This window comes from Camelus dromedarius, chromosome 11, assembly GCF_036321535.1.
Source record: "Camelus dromedarius isolate mCamDro1 chromosome 11, mCamDro1.pat, whole genome shotgun sequence".
In the NCBI taxonomy this organism is placed as follows: Eukaryota; Metazoa; Chordata; class Mammalia; order Artiodactyla; family Camelidae; genus Camelus; species Camelus dromedarius.
The window spans coordinates 17793899-17812553 of NC_087446.1; the positions used below are offsets into that span (position 1 = coordinate 17793899).

At 43.5% G+C, this 18655-nt stretch overlaps 1 protein-coding gene across 1 annotated transcript in view; it reads right to left on the minus strand.

The window, feature by feature from the left end:
• Positions 1 to 18655, minus strand: part of E2F7 (E2F transcription factor 7) — a 34235-nt gene that overhangs the window by 13706 nt on the left and 1874 nt on the right. Inside the window, exons 3-7 of the mRNA XM_010988186.3 lie at positions 11692 to 11967; positions 9015 to 9183; positions 4647 to 4937; positions 3247 to 3405; positions 1638 to 1772 (exon numbers count right to left, since the gene is read on the minus strand). Of these exons, the coding sequence (XP_010986488.2) occupies positions 1638 to 1772; positions 3247 to 3405; positions 4647 to 4937; positions 9015 to 9183; positions 11692 to 11967 (1030 nt within the window). The remainder of the gene's footprint in view (positions 1 to 1637; positions 1773 to 3246; positions 3406 to 4646; positions 4938 to 9014; positions 9184 to 11691; positions 11968 to 18655) is intronic.

Below are 18655 nucleotides of genomic sequence, written 5' to 3' on the forward strand. Positions count from 1 at the left end.
TCTTTGTCAGAAAGAATGCAAGATTTAAGACAGTGGAACAACGTCTTCTTCCAAAGACTGGTTATGGCTCCTCAACGCCAGCTCATTCCTCTGATTATCTTATTCTCCTTGACGATACCACCACCTTTGAATTCCTCCTCTTTTTCAGTCTTTTTATCTAAAGACCCCTCGTGGCTTGTGCCTGTTACATCTGCTACAAATTCCTGGGCTTAATTTTTGAGGACTTCCAAAATGTGGTCCCAAGTGATCACATTTTATTTCTCATTATTCCTATCCTATGCCCTCCACTTAAATCAGGGTGGCTGTTTTCTCCAACACAAACCAGATATGTTCTCAGGTATCTGTTCCTTCCACCAAAAACCTCCCCATTCCTCCAAAACGTAATAGTCCATCAGCACTTAACCCATTTCTTCTCTGAACTTCTACAGAGTCAGTACTACCATGTGCAGTGTTCAGTAGTTCTCTGATTTTCAAATGTGTGCCATCTTTGAATCTCTCACGGCATGAGAATAGGCAGACCTCAGAGAGATTGCAGGTTTGGTTCCAGACCACTGCAATGAAGCGAGTTGCACGAATTTTTTGGTTTCCCAGTACATATAAACGTTATGTTTACACTGTATTGTAGTGTGCAATAGCATTGTATCTAAACAAACAATGCACATACCTTAAAAACACTTTATTGCTAAAAAAAAAACGCTAAGCGTAATCTGACAACACAGGGTTGCCAAAATGTTCAGTTTGTAAAAAACTCATTATCTGCAAAGTGCAATAAAACCAAGTATGTCTGCATAGTAATCACACATAGTCCATGCAGTAAGTACCTGCTGGGTTGAATTAATTACACTTGGTTATTAGTGGTTTCATCTAGATCCTAAGTGAATAATGTGTTACAAGCGAGGTGGAGAACTGTATCTTTTATAAGCCTGGGTTAAGTGGCAGGAATTTATACTACTAAGACTAAAATTGGAAGGGTAATTTAAAAATCACTTTAATGGCTTTTTTTCCAGGCAGCATAGCTATATGTAAAGCAGTCGGCAGCAGAAGGATTCAGTCCCAACTGCTCACATATTACCTGTGAAAGAAGCAGGAGATAATACCCTGTTTGCTCTGGCTTTGTGAAATTATGACATTTGCAACCTTTTAAATAAATCGCAAAAAGGTGCTCATTACGGCCACACTATATTTAGACGCCCTCTTACCACATGTTAGTTTTGTGATGCTAACTGGTATAATTTTTACATTACCTGGAATTTCAAGGAAAAACAATGTTTTATTCTGCTAATGCAGAAACAACCAGAGTTCATCCGAAGTGTCATGTTTAATCCTCAGTCCCAAACTTCCAGGAACTTTGGAATAAAATAAAAAATGCGAAAGAGCTATGATTTAGTAGTTACAGAAACTGCCAGGTTCTAAGCTCTCAGGATTTCCCTTCCTACTGTATGTGACTGGACCAGCGTAAGCATTTGCAGACTAAGTCTCGTTGTTCCAAGAGTGATGTCATGAGTCTAATGTTGGATGTGACGTGGGTGATGGGAAGTGAAGGGGAAGATCAGACTCACTGTGTAGTATAGATGTGTGACGTGGAAAAGGACCTGGGGATTATAAACAAAATGGTCCCAAGCAAAGCCATGCCTTACCGCTGGAGCTGAAGTCCACAGGTCCGATCCACTTGAAGGCGGGTTTACGGCCTCGCTCTTCTGTTACGTGCACTTTCTTTATCAGAGCCAAGCTGGTCAGAACGTTGGCTATGTCATAGAGGCGTCGTACCTTTGCTTGAAGACACAAAAACAATTGTGGTCACACTATACATCGATCGGTCCGCGACACCATTACGTTTTAGTTTCTGTGACGGGTCACTTTTCTCAGCCACCACATAAACCTCCAGCAGGAAGCAGGGGTGTCGGATGAGGAAACCAATGGATCTGGCGTGAAATCACCAGGGATTTATGTGTCTGATGACACTACTGAGGGAAGGTCAGTGTGTCCTTCCATTTCCACAACTTCACACTTCTTGCAAGAGGCACCTGGTGACACGCAGGGAAGGCTGTGATTGCAAAAACACCGAGGGAGGGAAATGGGCTGTAATTAAAGGCTTAGGAAATATCTTTCTGATCTGTGGCACGTCAGAAGCCGCTCTGAGTTTCTCCCAGCAGGAGGAGATGGCACCAGCTTCTCCAGGCAGCTGGGCTGTGAAAATGACAGGGATTCCCCAGAGCTTCCTGCAAGGCTGCACTGCTGGGCACACAGTCTGTCTAGGGCTCAAGGTTACAAGGTAGGACTGTGCTAAAGACAGACAGCGCCTTCCCCTTAATCCTGGTGTTCGGACCATCCAGTGGGGAAGGGATGGGATGGGCACTCCCTGAGCCTGAAATGTTTGGGGAGAGACATTTGAACATGCATGTATTGGAGGAGAAATCCAGAGGTTTGGTCACACATTAAATGGGCATGATGGTACCCACAGAGTAATTTCTATTCAAGAAATCAATTTACAGGTAGGATACCAACTTGAACTCAGGGCTAAGATCAAGCAAAAGGCTTTGAGTCTCATCCAGAAACATGAAGCATTCACCCCACATGCAATATTTTTTCCAATCCTGATACAGCTGGATTTTACCCAGTCATTTCTCCCACAGAGCAGCTACACTGCTAGCTGGAAACTAACAAAAAAAAGGCTAGAGAATGTTGAGCTGATGGTTTCCCAGGGCTTGAAAGAGCTACCAGCAGCCAAGGGCCCCTGGCTCAGGACCCAGGCTTGATGGAAAAGGAAGATGCACTGGGTGTGAATGAAACTTGCAGTCTCCTTGTCCGGCAACCGCGACCCACCACCCCTACCCTACCCTGCGCATTCCTCTGGTTCTTACCTGTAGACAACTTTCATGTCCACCCATCAGAAGAGAATGCAGGGGGCAGGGAAAAAAGGGAAAGAAAACTCAGACATTCCGTCTTGGATGCAGTGACACTAACGAGAAATGCAAAGCCTCGCACACCCTCCCTGACCTGCGTGCGTGGGACGCTGTTCTGCATCCACCATCCACTCTGCCAAGGAAATGGCGTCGCACAAAACTTTCACAGGAATCCTAGTATGTGACTGCCTTACCTGTCACAGCTCCAGGAACCCTTGTGAAGGTAGGAAGGAGTGCACTTCTCAAAAAAAAGTAATTTTTTCAATCTCAGAGGCAGAAAATAGCGAACTGGGAAATTCCACCCTTGCTGTGCGGATAAATGGATTTAGGTGAAGATGCTTACTTTTAAATTTACTGTGGTCCGGCGTATCTTGGCTTTCCTCTATCAGTATTTTGGCAGCCACATCAAGAGTAACAATCTTCGTTTTGGAGACTAGGAAGAGCATGACAAACTTCTGGCTCATGATTCTAAGAGATTTGTCCTTTCTACTGTTTGCAGATGCTACAAAGGGAATGAAATCAAAGCATCAAACATGTAATTTACCCCAAGAAAGACTGTTCTTAACATTTGCCAGAACCACCTAACTCTACCAGCAGGCAGAAAGGTGACTCTTGTTTCAGGGATCAGCAGAAGCCTACTGGACAAACATCCCAAAAGGATGGTTCAGAAAGAAAGAAGACGGATTTTCTTGTGGGTCATAAAATTACTTGATAGTAGGTATATGTCCTGAAATGCCTTATACTCATACTTCTTAGACTTGAATCGATGAGATAGTTTTCCTGAAGCAACTTTTGGAAAAGATTAAAGTTGAAGGATAAAAGGGTAGGGTAGGGATCAGGAACTTTTTCCAGAACATCAACTGTTCCCTCCAAGGCAAGGACCCCAATTTGGTTTCTCTGAGCCCACAAAAGCTAGAATGCACCCGAGTCTATCTACCTAGTAGTGCCCACCTCTTCCACTGCTTTTCAGAAATAAGCGAAGAAATAAACAATAAGGAAATAGGAGACACGGACGAGACGTGTGTTGCCACAGATGGCAAACCATCCCTGGTAGACGACTGTCTCCTCTGGTTATTAGGAGAGCCGGTTCACGGGGTGGAATTAAAAGGCCGTCAATGGAGTGGAAACCAAGCCAGCTATTCCTCTCCTGTTTCTTAACATTTGCACGTGAAATGTGGGGGATACTTGCTCTTTATCATCTTAGCAATGAGGAGCAGGGGGAGAATGAAGATCAGAGGTTGAAGGAGAAACAGCATGACTGAGCTGAGAGGGGAAGAGCAATGTGATATAAACGAAAAACAAAAATCTGCTCCAGTGAAAGCAGGTTGGCTATCTTTCTAATCAGCATTTTGTGCTAATGGGGTTCTTCTCTAAGTCATCTACTCCAATACATAATTTTAAAAATAGAACCCTGGGAAAAGACACATTCTTTCCAAGTAAATTTTCCCGAAAGGCCCACAAGTAGGCATCAGCACGGGGCTGTCAATCTGACCTGGGAACTCTGTTGGTGACTGACAGTCCACACACACCCAGTACCAAGTGAACTGCCACCAGACGGGCTTTGAGTGAGGTCGTGCGGGCAGCCCAGGCGCGAAGCCGTCCGCCTCCCTGTCCTCAGCAGACAGAATGAGAGGACCCCTCCCTCCGGGGTTGTCGGTCTGGCCCTTCCCCCCTCACCAGGGAATCTCTCGGAAGAGACCATCACCCCCTCTGCCGTTACTCTGGTGGCTACAGTGGACTTACAGGAGGGATAGTCCGGTTCAGAGAAGTCCAGTAACTGATGGTCTTGGGAGTCTGGACAGCCGTCTTTCTTCTGTTCTCCAAATTTATAATCCATCAGGTCTAGCTCTTTCTGCTGGAGGTGGGCCATCTGCTCTTCATACTTCTGCTCCTCTCCTAGTCTTTGGAGGTCCCGCAGGGTGCGTGGCAGGCTGTGCCGGCCGTGCCAGCCATACTGGTTCTTGGCCACCCGGCTGACCAGACGCAGAGACTCCAGCACGTTGACAATGTCATAAATGCGCCTCCTTTCAACGCCTGTTTGAGAAACAGAAGCCAGCCATCATCATGCCAATGAACATGTCTGAGTCCACGTTTCTCGAGGGCCTAAGCCTTGTCTGTGAACGATTTTGTAGGATCCTTTGCCCAGCACATCTGAATGCTCAACAAATTCACCCTGTAAGAATGCAAGCCAACAAAAATTGTGTTTCTTTTTCCTTCTTGGGATTCAACTCTCGATAGGATTGGGATAAACATCCACCCTGAGATGAGTGATAGGTCCATCTCTATTACATAAATAGTAGGGCAACTCTTCTTTGGATCCGTTGGGCAAACCACATAAACATTTCAGCGTGCTAAAGCTGACTGGACTGAGCAACACACATCACAGGAATGAGTGCCTGATGAATGCTGGACGGTTGATTCTGACGTGTATTCCTAATTACACAGGAATTATATCTAAAACTGTGCCCAGTAACTGTTATCTTGTTATTGGACAATCCTAGCCTTTCCTGGAGTTTGAATGATGTGAAAAAAATTACCTTGTTAATTCTCTTAATGGCCAGTGAGGAAAACAGATAGTAAATACTGTTTCTGATTTTGCCCTGGAAACTCAGGAGTCAAGAGCTTGGGCACCCGCTTCTCAAGTTGCTGGAGGAAGCTATTTCCAGGGCTGGAGCCACAGACGAGTCTCCCCCTGCTCATCACAGCTACTGACAAGTCACCTTGGGCTCCCGTCCACCACATCCCACCAAACAGCCCACCGGTAAAGCGCGGAGAAACTAGCACAGGCCGACCGTCAAGTTCATCAATTCCCTATCCACTTTCCCAACGTTCCCCAAATAGCTAGGATTGTGAGCAGTCCATTTAATTTACTAAAAATATTTACAGTGGTTAAGTGTAGGGGCTTCAGGGTCAGACTGCCTGGATTTGAATTCCTGCATTATCCCTGAGCAGTTGGGTGAGCCTGCGAAGTTCTTTAATCATTCGGTGCCTTAGTATTTATCTCATAAAGTGATGAGGATTACATGTGACCGTACACTTATAAGGGTTCACGATAGGTGTTAATTTATCTACTGTTTGTGTATTATTTTTAGATACTTCCTGCGTGGTATTGGACACCTAAAATCCCTACTAACAGAAGAGGTGACGGTAGAAGCAGATTTTTAAGGTCTCCCATCTGTGTCTCATCCTGTTATGCAACAGGCTGGCCTGTAGGCTTTTGGAACCCACTGGCTCCTTTTGCTCTTGTCTAAGTATCTGTAACAGAAGCCTCCAGGCATCTCCCAGAAAACTGGCCCAGCTACAAAAATGCCTCCTTTCTCTTCATTTGCCAGGAGCTGTTATATAATCAGGGCAGCTCTTGGCCCTTCAAAGATTTAACATGAGAAATAGACCAAATTACAGTGAAAACTGTGGAGCTGAGAGGAGGTTCTGTCACATGCATGAAGGGGCATTTTGCAGTCCATCAGGACATTTCGGCTCATGACCGTGAAAGGCTCTTCACCCTCAAAAGCTCAGGCTTTTGCGGTGCCAAATGCCGGCTGGAAGGTGCTGGCAGGAGCAGTCAGCGGCCCCTTGTCCAGATCCGCCTGGTTCCTTATTCCAGTCTGTTTTCATATATTAACACGTCTTGTTTAGAGCGTAACATTCTATAAACCTTCCCATTAGAGATGTCATGTGAATGCAACTGAGACACCCCAGGGCCAGCCATCTGCCTGGCTGTTGTGCTATTTTGTATTTGATACAAGCTGTTGAGTCTCCATCTAGTGGCTGGACACCCCAAGAAAGGAAGAAATAACAGATAAGCAATAAAGGAAGATTCAGACCACTTGGAGAGTAAGATGATGCCTGATATGCACAATGGGTGTTTAGTAGGCGGCGCTGGCAGCAGCCACTGTGTAGCTATTGGCCTGAATAGTCACTCACTCACCTTTGCAACCCGGACTGAGTATAACCATACTGAGTATAACCATCCACCTGCTGGGTGCACTAAAAAGTTCCATTTCACAGGTCTCGTGACCTGTAGGTTACTCTGGGGCTTGCCTGCTCAGGAAGGTTTTCCCTGGCATTCAGCCTTCTTTTTCTTTTGTATTCAGCACAATCCTGTTAGTCCTAGTTATGGCGTTAGTTATACCTACGAGCCTTTGTTACCATGCTTCCCTTGTGCCCCGACTGAACTTACCAAGAACATCTCAGCCCAATAAGTTTCCTAGGTTGTGTAATTTTCCACTTACTAAAGTCACTCCCAGTTCTTTGAACTTCTTACCTACAATATCAGTATCAAATCTACATGAGACCAGAAGCTGGAAAACGTGCAATTTGAATGCTCTGCACAGCCATGGTTAAAATGTGGCTTATAGCTTGTGACCTGAAATGTAGCAGGGAGTTCAGACTTAATCCTGAGATAGTCACCCCTGAAATAGCTTGTTTTTTGATCTTACATGAAGAGAGATGGCAGGTTCATCTGGCATTTCTGGGTAATCATGAGATAGGAAGCTGCTGCAAAAATCCTTGGAGTTCTGCCCTGGGCGGTTATAATGCGGGGATCTACAGCCCATATGAGAATAGGCTCCTGCCCTCCCAGGGACCTGTAATGTAGCCTTCCCGCATCTCATCTTCTGTCTTCTGCACTGACATCAGTGCAAGGCCTCTTGATGAAGGCTGCGTATATGCAGGAAGTTGGCTTCATAAACCCCAATGAGAAAGATTATATGATCTGATGTTTCACCTTCATCCTCTTAAGGCTAGTTTCCAGGACGCTGTGCCTCCACTGTGTCTATACCAAGCCTCTGTCCAGCTGGCTCGCTTCCCCTTCTTGTTTCATTGCCACCGATGACAAAATGCTGTATTCTACTTCTGGGTTCCAAAACGGCTCCCCCGTCCAAGCCCTCTGCTCCCTCTTCCTAGCTGTAGAGGTTGACAGGATGGGGATGGGGGAGGGTGCCTCTAATAAAAGCTGAGCAGAAACCATGCCACATAGCAGAAGAGTTACCCATGACAGGCCCTGAGTCGGGCACGTTACGGACATTGTCCCCAGTTTTGCTAAGTTTCTGTACGGTAGGTGCTATAGTCCCTATGGTCTGGATGAGAAAAGATTAATAACTTTTTAAAGCTTATAAGTTAGATAGCTGGGCTTCAAATCCAGCTCTCTCTGACCCGAAGTCCAGCCTGTGGTCTTCCTATCATAATACATTAGATCCTCATTATTTCAATTTCCAGCAAATAAAATCTTTTTAGCCATCAGTTTGAATAATTCAGGTTGACAGTCATCTACTGAGTCACATTCTCTGGGCTATGGGAAGATACAGAACTAATAAACAAACTAAAAACGTAATCTATCACAAAGCCTATTGGGCTGATTTCTTCGAGACTTTTTTCCCCCTTTATGTAAACCCTCCTTGTTTCTTAAGGGGACACTGTCACCTTGAAATCATCATGATTTCTCCTTATTTACTGATTGTCAACAGTATGTTCATCCTGAAACCAATTGCAGTCCGTGTCCACCAGGGGTCTCTGTTCTGAATCAGCTGTATACGTATTTATAGCCTGGACACCCTTGCTCATTCCACCCACCCACGCCATGTGAATCCATGTGAATCCACGTATTCCTCTTTGTTATAAGGCTTAGTTGTCTGAGTTATATCCAGATGTGCTCTTTCTAGTTTGGCAGACTTGCTGTGAATATCACAGTGGAGGGCTTCAAATATAATGCCCTTGCTTTATAACAGAAATAACACCAGTTCTGAACTCTATCTTGCTTTTAAAAAATGCAGGATATTTCTAAATGTCTTTTTAGTCTATTTAAATAGGGTGGAATTAAGATACTAGATATTCAATTGTAATGTGAGTCTTTTGTAAAAAAAAATTTCAAGGTTAGGAAAACCAAACTTTTGTCTGACCTCCAGGCGTAGAGGCTCCCTGGAATTCTGTGCATAATGATGAGAAACATTATGATAACAGAAGAAAGCTCTACCTGCTCCTCTGTCCTGACTCTTTTAGGGGGGCCCCTCTTTACTTAATAGAGGAGGCGATCTGGAGACTTTGGCCTGCCAGAGGAAATCGGTTTCCCGCTGTAACTGGAGACAGGCCTCCAGGGGATCTGGTGATACATACCGAGACTGACAGCAACTTCATCTAAGGAGATGGTAGTTTTCTCAGTTGACAGTGGATAACTTGGATAGCGAGCTAGAAACTTCTGGCACAGGAGTCCTAAGCTTTTCTGTTTCCTGCTTGGCCTTTGCTTTTCAAATTCGTCCACAGCACTGTCCCCAAGGACATCAAGCTACAGAAAGCAGACAGAAGGGAGGGGGGAGATGTCACTGTTAACATCCCAGTGGAGAAACTGCGGTGGGTGGTACTGGCGAGTTGAGGGCAGTATCCCCATCTGTACTGTCCTAGATCCCGGTAAAAATACATTTCCTAATCCAATTTTCTTAACATTTTACCTACTGCTTTCTCTGAACTGAACCTTTCCTCTTTGGCAATCTGAGGCCGAGTCTAGGGGTTAAATTAAAAAATGAATGAACAATGCGGTCATTTGTAGGCTGTTACACCTGTGCTCCTAGTGTGTTCATTACACTGGAGATCAGCACCACTGGGAGCACGTTAAGAGATGTAAAACCTCAGGCTTCATCTCAGACCAGGTGTATCAGAGCCTATCTTTTCCTAAGATCCTGCGTTAAGTCCTCTTAACATGGAAGTCTGAGATGTACCAGTCTGCAGTGTCACCAAAATCTTATTTTTCACAATGGACCAAGGGTGGATGGAACTGAACAAGGGCGGCTAAATCTTATTATTCCTTTTTCTTTCTTATTCTAAGTACATTAAACTAGTACCCTTGTCTTACTAGCCCACTTTTAAAAAAAGCTCAATTCAAGCCCCAGGAAAGTAAAAGATTTTTCCATGAACATATTCAAGGAGAAAAGCAACATGATTATCTCAATAGCTTCAACACAACTGTAGTTCTTCTTAGTCCAAACTGGAAACAACCCAAATGGCTACAAACTGGAAAATGGATAAAAAAGTCGTGGTATATTCATGTAATAGAATATCATACAGCAATGAAAATGAGAAAACTATAGCTACATGCAAGAACACAGATGCATCTTAAAGGTGTGTGTTGATTGAAAAGGCAAGTCCCAGAAGAGTACATACTATGGTCATCCCTTAGTATCCACAAGAAATTGGTTCCAGGACCACCCCTGCCATTGACATCACAATCTGTGGATGCTTAAGTCTCTTATACAAAATGGAAATTGTAGTAGGCAATGAAATAATAAATACACATTGTGGAGAGGTTACCTTGTGGGAGAAGTAAATATAAATTGAGTATTACTCTGGTTTTTGGGTTGGGGGGCAAATTCAAGAGTATTAAAGATATTACATACATAAGTAGATTTTATATGACCAGTCCAGCAAAAGGTAATGAAGAATTCATTTAAAAAAGATATTAAAACATTGTTTTAAAGCCACTCAAATTTTAGGCATTTACTTCCCAGTCACAGGGAACAATTCTAATGACTGATCAGTTAAAAATCTCCCAATAAATCTAGGGTAGAAAAACAACAATTTACTTGTTTTAGGGGCAAATAAACAACTAGTTCTATTAAAGTAAGATACCAACAGTGTTCTCTCGTGAAAGAAGTCACTAACAATTCCTATTGCGTGATATTCACTTTGTTATTTTGTCAAGAAAGTGAAAAAAACAACTAATATTTATATACCTTTGATGCAAAAAGCATACTTAATGTTATGTAATTCTTATTGCCCTCATGGAACTAGGGCAGGTACCACGACCCCTTTTTCCAGATAAGTAAACTGAGGTGCAGAGACCTTCAGTGATTCCCCCCACTCACCTGGGTAGTGATTTAAACCCAGGGCCTCTGAAACAAAGCCCCCTTATGCATTCCACATCAAATATAAAATGGACAAAAAGCCAAAGAACAGTCCAGACTTAAAAGACAAACTGAAATATTTTTGGCTTTAAGCACATAGGAACTACTCTTAAAACTATGATTTGTATTTAGTTACATGAAAGAGTCTGTTGGTTCTATCACCACAATGAAGTGTGTAGAAGATTCAGTTCATTTTGTTCTATTGATTTCAAGTTGTAATTTGGGACTTTTTAAATCTTCCTTCCCAATTCCTTCATTTTGGTCATTTTTATAGCTTAAAAAATCTGCCAAGAGGAGAAAAAAATGGGAGACAACACTCTGATCTGTGAGTGACTTTTGTTAGCAAGTCTGGGAAAGAGTTCGATGGGGGAGTGAAAATTATTGACCACTGATTTTTTAAACAAAAAAGTATAGATATGCTACTTATTCAGTAGGCCTGGTTCCCTACAGGACAGCTAATTTAAAGATGACTTAACCATAAAGCCCCAAACCAATGAACTGAACATACTTGAGAATCACAAAATTTCCCAACTCAAAAATCTGTAGGTTACTATTACCCTTAAAATTGGAGCAAGAATTATAATTCATGGCAGAGTTAAAAAAATCCAAATTTTTCGTTACATCAAAATTATTAAATATCATTGCTTAAAAAAATGTATCATTTAAAAATGTATGCTGGTCAAGAGAGTATCAACATGGAAGAAAAGAGAGCATTCATTATGAAAAATGAAACAGAGGATGAGAATTCCATTTCACTTGTAAATAAATAAAAAGATTAAGTCGAGTACTGCTTTTGACTCAATAGTAACCAAAAAGTTGAGAATTGTATGAGTTTTTAATAGTCAACTAAAAATGTTAAAATTCTATGAACAGCCTTAGGAGCACAGCCTCTTTACCTGCAGGGAGTCTGTAAACACATCGTCCTTGTTCTCAATGGGCCTGAACAGCCCCTTTTTCTTCTCTCGGTCTCTGATGTCCGGGCTGGCAGCACTGATGAGTATCTTCAGGTTAGCTGTGGGCGTCCACGGTTCCGCCTGCTGTCGGTCCACGAGCTTAACTGGGGTAATGGGATTTCTTTCTGGAGTGAAGATCTTTTGCTTCGATAAGTCAATTGGTTCATTTTTTATTGGCGTCTTGGGGGCCATCCTTGAGCGATCCACAAATATGTTTTCCTATTTAAATAAAAAGACCTTTTAGCAAAAACGAGGAAGGGCAGGTATCAGCTAAGAGTACACTTTGTTCCCATCACTCACTAAGACGTGAAAATACAAACAGACCATATGTTCAGGGCTGAAAAAATATCAGGATAGGACTCATGAAAATAGAAGGATTCGTGGGAATCAAAGCGTGGCTCCAATGAGAAAACAATTATGATGTGCTACTCCTTTGAAACATATTTTTCATGGCATCTCTGTGAAAGAAGTCACGAGGATATCTGTCCGTGGTGCATGCTTGTACTAGTCGGGGATGACAATAAGGGCAAATGTGGATTGAGTCCATATTGCTTCTGAGTGACGTATTTTTTAAAGCGCTATTTACAGGTTTGCACTAACTAGTGAAGAGCAATTAAGCTTTTGTTCAAGGTTCACCAGTGCTAATATAGGAATTAGCAGGACCAATGAATGGAAGAGTATCCAACAAAAAGCCAGATTTCAAACCAACTAGCTGTTGGATGTCACTCCCCCAGAGCAGTGCTGCTCAAACTATCCATGGTGAAGGACCAGGGTTTTTTATTTCTAAACTCCCACAGACTGATACATGATCTTACTTCCTAGGGCTCATGCAACTCCAATCACATGTGACTTTCAACTTGAGTTTGCCATTCACCCTGACCTACAGCTTGTTCGACAAGAAGAGACCACTGATCGCAGGCTTAGATGTCACAGGGGGAAGGTCAAATTTCTGTAGAGGTTTCTAAGTGCTAAACTCTCAAATCCTGTTCTTAATTTTTTGCTGCTTGGTAATAGTTCGTGGACTAGCACCTGCCCCTGACCACCCTTTGAGTAGACTGTCTCAGATAATTGTAAGGAAAAGTTAACGATGGGTCCATTAATCCATTAAGCCAAAAGGACTGAGTATACAGACTTTACATTTGGAATGACTAAATTACTAAAACAAATTTCTTTCCCCTTAAATGAGTTTTTGCCATTTAAAACCAGAAAGCTTCTGCTCTTCCCAAAGTTAAGTTCACCTCCAGGCAATAGTGCCTTACATAATTATGAAGGTGGATGAGTTAAATATTTGTCACTCCCTTTCCTGCACACATAGTATCACTCTACAGCTTATGCATGCTTGGATTTTGGCTGAGCAGTGGTTTAAAACAAGTACTTTCCTACAAATGAGCAAGATGTGAAGAGGGAAAAAGAACTGTTTGGGAGAAACTGGAGTTTGTGTTAGCAGGCTGACTCTTGTTTTGTGGATCCAAAGCTGCCAGCCAGCCACGGTGAGGTTCTGTCCTGGCGTAATAGGGAGGGAGTGGAGATTTGGGGGGTGACAATTTCTCATGCCACTGCAGCTGTAGGCATCTCGCCTGGGGCAGTGCAGCTGCTCACGTCTCTTAAGTCCCTGCGAGTGTGCAACTCTGATGAAGTCTTCTACAAGAGGAAGTACTGAGTGTTGACCATGTGCTACACATAGTACCTGTTCTGTGTATTTTACACCTATTAACTCTTCATCCAATTATTTTTCTAGCCTACAGATGAAGAAACTGAGGTACAGGAGGATTTAGCTCAAGTGATAGAGCGCATGCTTAGCATGCATGAGGTCCTAGGTTCAATCCCCAGTACTTCCTCTAAAAATAAATAAATGAATAAACCTAATTACCTCCTCCCACCAAAAAAAAAAAAAAAAAAAAAAGAAACTGAGGCCCACGGAGGGTGCCTTGCCTCAGGTCATATGCAACCTCATTAAGTATAAAAGTCATTGGTAGAAAAATACTATATGATATCACTCATATGTGGAATCTAAAAAAAAAAAATTAAAAAAAGACACAGATGAACTAATTTACAAAACAGAAACAGACTCACAGGCATAGAAAAGAAACTCATAGTCACCAAGGGGGAAAGAGGGTGGGAAGGGATAAATCAGGAGTTCGAGATTTGCAGATGCTAACTAACACATATAATACATAAACAACAAGTTCATACTGTATAGCACAGGGAACTATATTCGGTATCTTGTAATAACCTATAATGAAAAAGAATATGAAAAGGAATATATGTTTGTACATGTATGCCTGAAACATTATGTTGTACACCAGAAATTGACACAACATTGTAAACGGACTCTATGCGTCAGTAAGAAATGACATTGAAACTTAAAAAAAATAGCAATTGGTATGCAAGAAACAGCTGATAGCAGAAGTTTCTGAAATTCTGCATCTAGCAAGAAGCTTGTCCTGGGTGTGAATTGGAAGTTAGCTTTCTCGCAGTTCCAACAAAAGGTACCCAGCGGGCCGAGGCAGCTCTGCACGAAGGCCATGAGGGCCAGCTCACCTGCCTCCGCTTCTTAGCCGCAGGGCGAGCGCGGACAATTTCTTCCTCCGCACTGTGCTTTAATTCTCTCCACTGAAAATGAAATTCATAAAAACACCAGCCTCAAGAGTTATGAGAAGAGTTCCTGGCATACAGTGAGCACTCAATAAAACTTAGCTGTTCTCTTCCCCCCTTCCCCTTCTTTATTACCATCCATCCTGGCACTCGGAGCTAACATAACATAGCACATCATATCACTATTTCACTTCCTGGGCGTGTGTCTTGTCTTGTTAAGAGACTGTGCACTTCTGGAGGTCAGGGAGTGAGTTCCACAGCTCTCATCCCTCACAAATTTTGGCACAATGCCTTGTCCCTCACAGGGTCTTAAGGAATACTGTGCCTTGATTATCTATTCCAAACGATATTCCCATGGTAGAGTGTGTGGCCCAGGTTTAAGAAGATGCAGAGATTCACCCTTCTCTACTGCCTCCGTGGTACCTGTCCTCCCAGGAACAATGAGCTCCCACTTTTTCCCCTAGAGGAGCAATTCAGATGGATTATTTCCTCTAGCACTTTGATAAATAAATAAATATATATATTTAAAATTTTTAATGGAAGTACTGGGGATTGATCCTAGGACCTCATGCATGCTAGGCATGTGCTCTGCCACTGAGCTATACCCTCCCCCACCGCTTTGATATATTTTCACTACAATCTAAGTAACACTTAAAGTAGGAGGGGAATTAGGTCATGTGGTAGGTTTATGACTGTATCACACCTCTACATCAAAAGAAAAAAAGTGCCAAGCAAATTGTTTTCTGAGATCTCAGGTGGGCAGAAAGTCAGCTGTAATCTAATCACATCCTGCTCCATCTATCTGTCTATCCTGCTATCCTGACACTGTAGAAGGCAGTGGAAAGGGGATTCAAATGAGCATTCGGAAACCTGGTTTTGGTCTCAGCTCTATATCTTTTTGGTACTGGGCAAATTGTTCATTCTGTCTGGGCTGACGTTTCTGGATCTATAAACTAAGGGGTTCAGGTTGGAAGTATCTATAAGGCTTTCCCGCAAGGCTGCCCAGCCGTGTGGTGGACACTGGAATGCACCTGGCTCTCTTCAGGAATGATTGACTCATTCCCCCAGCTGCCGGAAGGAAGGCCAACAGTACACGTCTTCATGCTTTGGCCGAAGAGGGCTGACTCAGCCGGATGATGCCCCTTCCCGAGAGGCTGATACTGTCCTCAACTGCTAGGGGAAGCAGCACAGACGTGTAAAAAGCCCAGCCCCCCCGCCCAGACTCAGACTCAGGACTATTCCGAGGGGTCATCCCAGATCTCCCCACAAGGTAAATGCAGACTTCCACTGAGACTTCTGCAGCTCTGACTCTCCCTCCAATTCTGCTGCCTTCCCTTCCCTTCAACGGGCAGGGATCCCCAGGGTACTCCTAACTAAACCTCCCACATGCCAAACTCCCCATCAGATCTGCCTGCGAGGAAATCCAGTGCAACACCCTGGAAATCACCCCTTCAGTTAGAGAGGGCCTGGAGAGGTGCCCAGGAAACAGTTTCTCTGGTTCCTGTATACAAATGGAAGTAACACACCGTGGCAGGTAACCTGTGCATCAGCTCAGATAATGAGGGAGGAAGCGGTTTGTAATCTGTGAGTGCTATACAAATGACCATTATTATTACTATTAATTATATCAGCATTAGGACTATGCTGTAAGCTGCCAGCAGCCACAGAAAGGGCTTCGTGGTTAAAAGCTCTTGGTTCTAGTCTTGCTTCTGTCTTAGATACAGCTTTGATCTTGTCACCTCAGATACTACATAGCCGTCAGTCTATTCAAGGCCCTTGGTGATACTGTGCTGACCTCTTTTCCAGTTCCGTCTCCTGCAGGTCCCACATTTTGCCCAAACAGTCCACTCGCTTTTCTTCAGCCTTGCCCTGCAGTGGATCACACCTGAACAGGCAGGTCAGGAAGCGTCTCCTTCTAGCTACTGACTAACCACTCTCCTTCTCCCCAGAGCACACTTTCTAGAAATGAGTAGTCCACCCTGAGGGCTTTCCCCTGCCCGTCCTCCAGGGGTCCCTCACACCACCACAGCCTGCTCTGACACAAGTCACCTCTCGGTTGACAAATCAATGGCAGAATGTCCCACTTGACCTCACTGCAGGGGTTAAGACTGTTGACTGCTCTTTGCTCCATAAAACTCTCAGTCCTTCTGAGCTCACTCTCTTTCTCTCTTGGTTCTCTTCCTACTTCTGACTGTTCCTTCTCAGCCTCCTTCACTGGTTCCTCTTTTCCAATCTTACAGACCTCAGCCCTCCATGCCTCTCTGTTGCTCTCTGGGGCAGCTCACCCACTCATATACAAGGCTTTAGAGCCACCCTGTATGTTGATAATTCCCAAGTCTGTTGCTAGCCAGGATCTTCCATGAATCCCCAAATCTGGCCACCACCAACGGCCTCTTTCACATATTTATTTACCTGTGATCACACAGGTACAACTATATGCTTCAAGTCTGAACTTAACCATCTTTCTTCACCACTCCGCAAAGATGAATGGCCTTTAAAGAAAACCCATGCCCACCATGTCTAGACGTTGTCCCAACCTCATTTCTACTTCTTTACTAGTTCCCTTCCTCTCCACTTGCCCAAGTCCCAGCAGTCATTCCTTTAAGCCCTAGCTCAGGCGTTATCTCCTTCACAAGCCCTTCCCGACAGCTCAGGCTTATTGTTCACCTCTTCATCCCCAACCACCCTTTTCCTACTTATATCATTCTTAAATGCGCTATAGACATCTTAAGAGGAGAGTCTTGCTTATAATCTGACAACTGGGTGCGGTAAGATTGGGTAATGAAGTTGAAAACTCCTTTGTTTTAAAGAGAAGTTTCTCTGCAAGTGGCAGGAAGCTGCATGCTTAATATAGTACCTACAGAACTTGACCAATGTGTAGACAGTCCAGAAAGATAAGTTCTCTAAACACCAGCTAACTTACAGGACATGGTTCCAGGCACCCCCCACCCCCCCAGAGGGTTTCCAGAAGCACCACAGACTTCTGGCCACTCTGGAAACTTTGAACATGTCTTGAACGTCCACACTTCATGTTGATTCCTCTGCCTCCAATGTCCATTTTGCTCTCTCCTGTTTCCTTGTAGGTTGAACATCTTGAGCCCAGATATTACCATCTCTGTGAAGCTTGCCAACTCTCTCTAGACCCCCCATGCATTTCCTCCTTACTTCTCTGTTCTGCCGGGACACTGTTCTATTCCTACTGCAGTACTTACTAAATCATAGTGTAGTTGGTAAGCTTTACATCTGACTCCCCGAAAGTCTATCAGGTAACAAAGGGCCAGGCCTGCATCATATTCATCTTTGGGCTGTCAGTTCAACTGAGTAAGCTGTGAGCAGTATGTGTTGCTGGGTGCTTTGCAGACACCCAAGCAGGAGGAGCTATTTATGACTTCCAATTTATGGAAGGAAAAAAATAGGCTTAGAGAGGCTAGGAGACTTATTAGACCAGTGTACACTCCCAGCACCTGGAACATAAATATTTGTTGAAAGACTGAATAAATATTATTTATTCGAGGTTACATAGCTAATAAATGGTAGAACAGGAGATTAAACCTAGATCTCTCTGACTCCAAATTCCACACTCTCACCATCCCTAGATAGCCCCCTTCCTTTACTTCACAACAACGTGGAAAGAGAGGCAAAAGCCCCTCCTAGTGAGGAACACTGTTCTCTTCCCTGGCTACCTCTGAAATAATCCCTGCTTAAGTATTCTATTTCAGGCATTTTAACCATTTTCCCAGTCTCTATGAGAGCCGTTTTCTCTGTACCCACTAAAATACAAAAACTCAACTGCGCACAGCACTCACTGGGCTAACCAGAGCAGGAGAAGTACCCTTGTTGAAGGCACCTGCTAAAAAGTCATTGACCTGGAAAAAAAGAGGTGGACACAAACTTGCCCTATATATAAAAGTATACCCATTCTTTCAAGGCTGTCCCACCCAAATTATAAAGGAAAACAAAAAGTTCTGCTCTGAAATTCCCAAAGACAAAATACTCTGAATATATAAAGTCTGGACATTGCCACCCTCATGTGGCATAGGGAAGTCTTTAAAAGTCCTCTTTAAAATGATAACGTTTTGGTATACTTCTTTTCCTAAAAAAATAAAAAATTGAATGCTAGGGGGAAAAAAAACCCTACATGAAAAAGCATACAATTTCACACCTATCCAAAATTAATGGTTGCCAAGTAATCTTCAAAGGCCCATATAACAGGTGCCTCGCAACCAGGCAGTTGGATGGTAAGCCCAGAATTAAGCCCAGGAACCTAGAGAAATTCAGTGCCTAAGGAAGCTGCTATGCTCAGACAGACAGT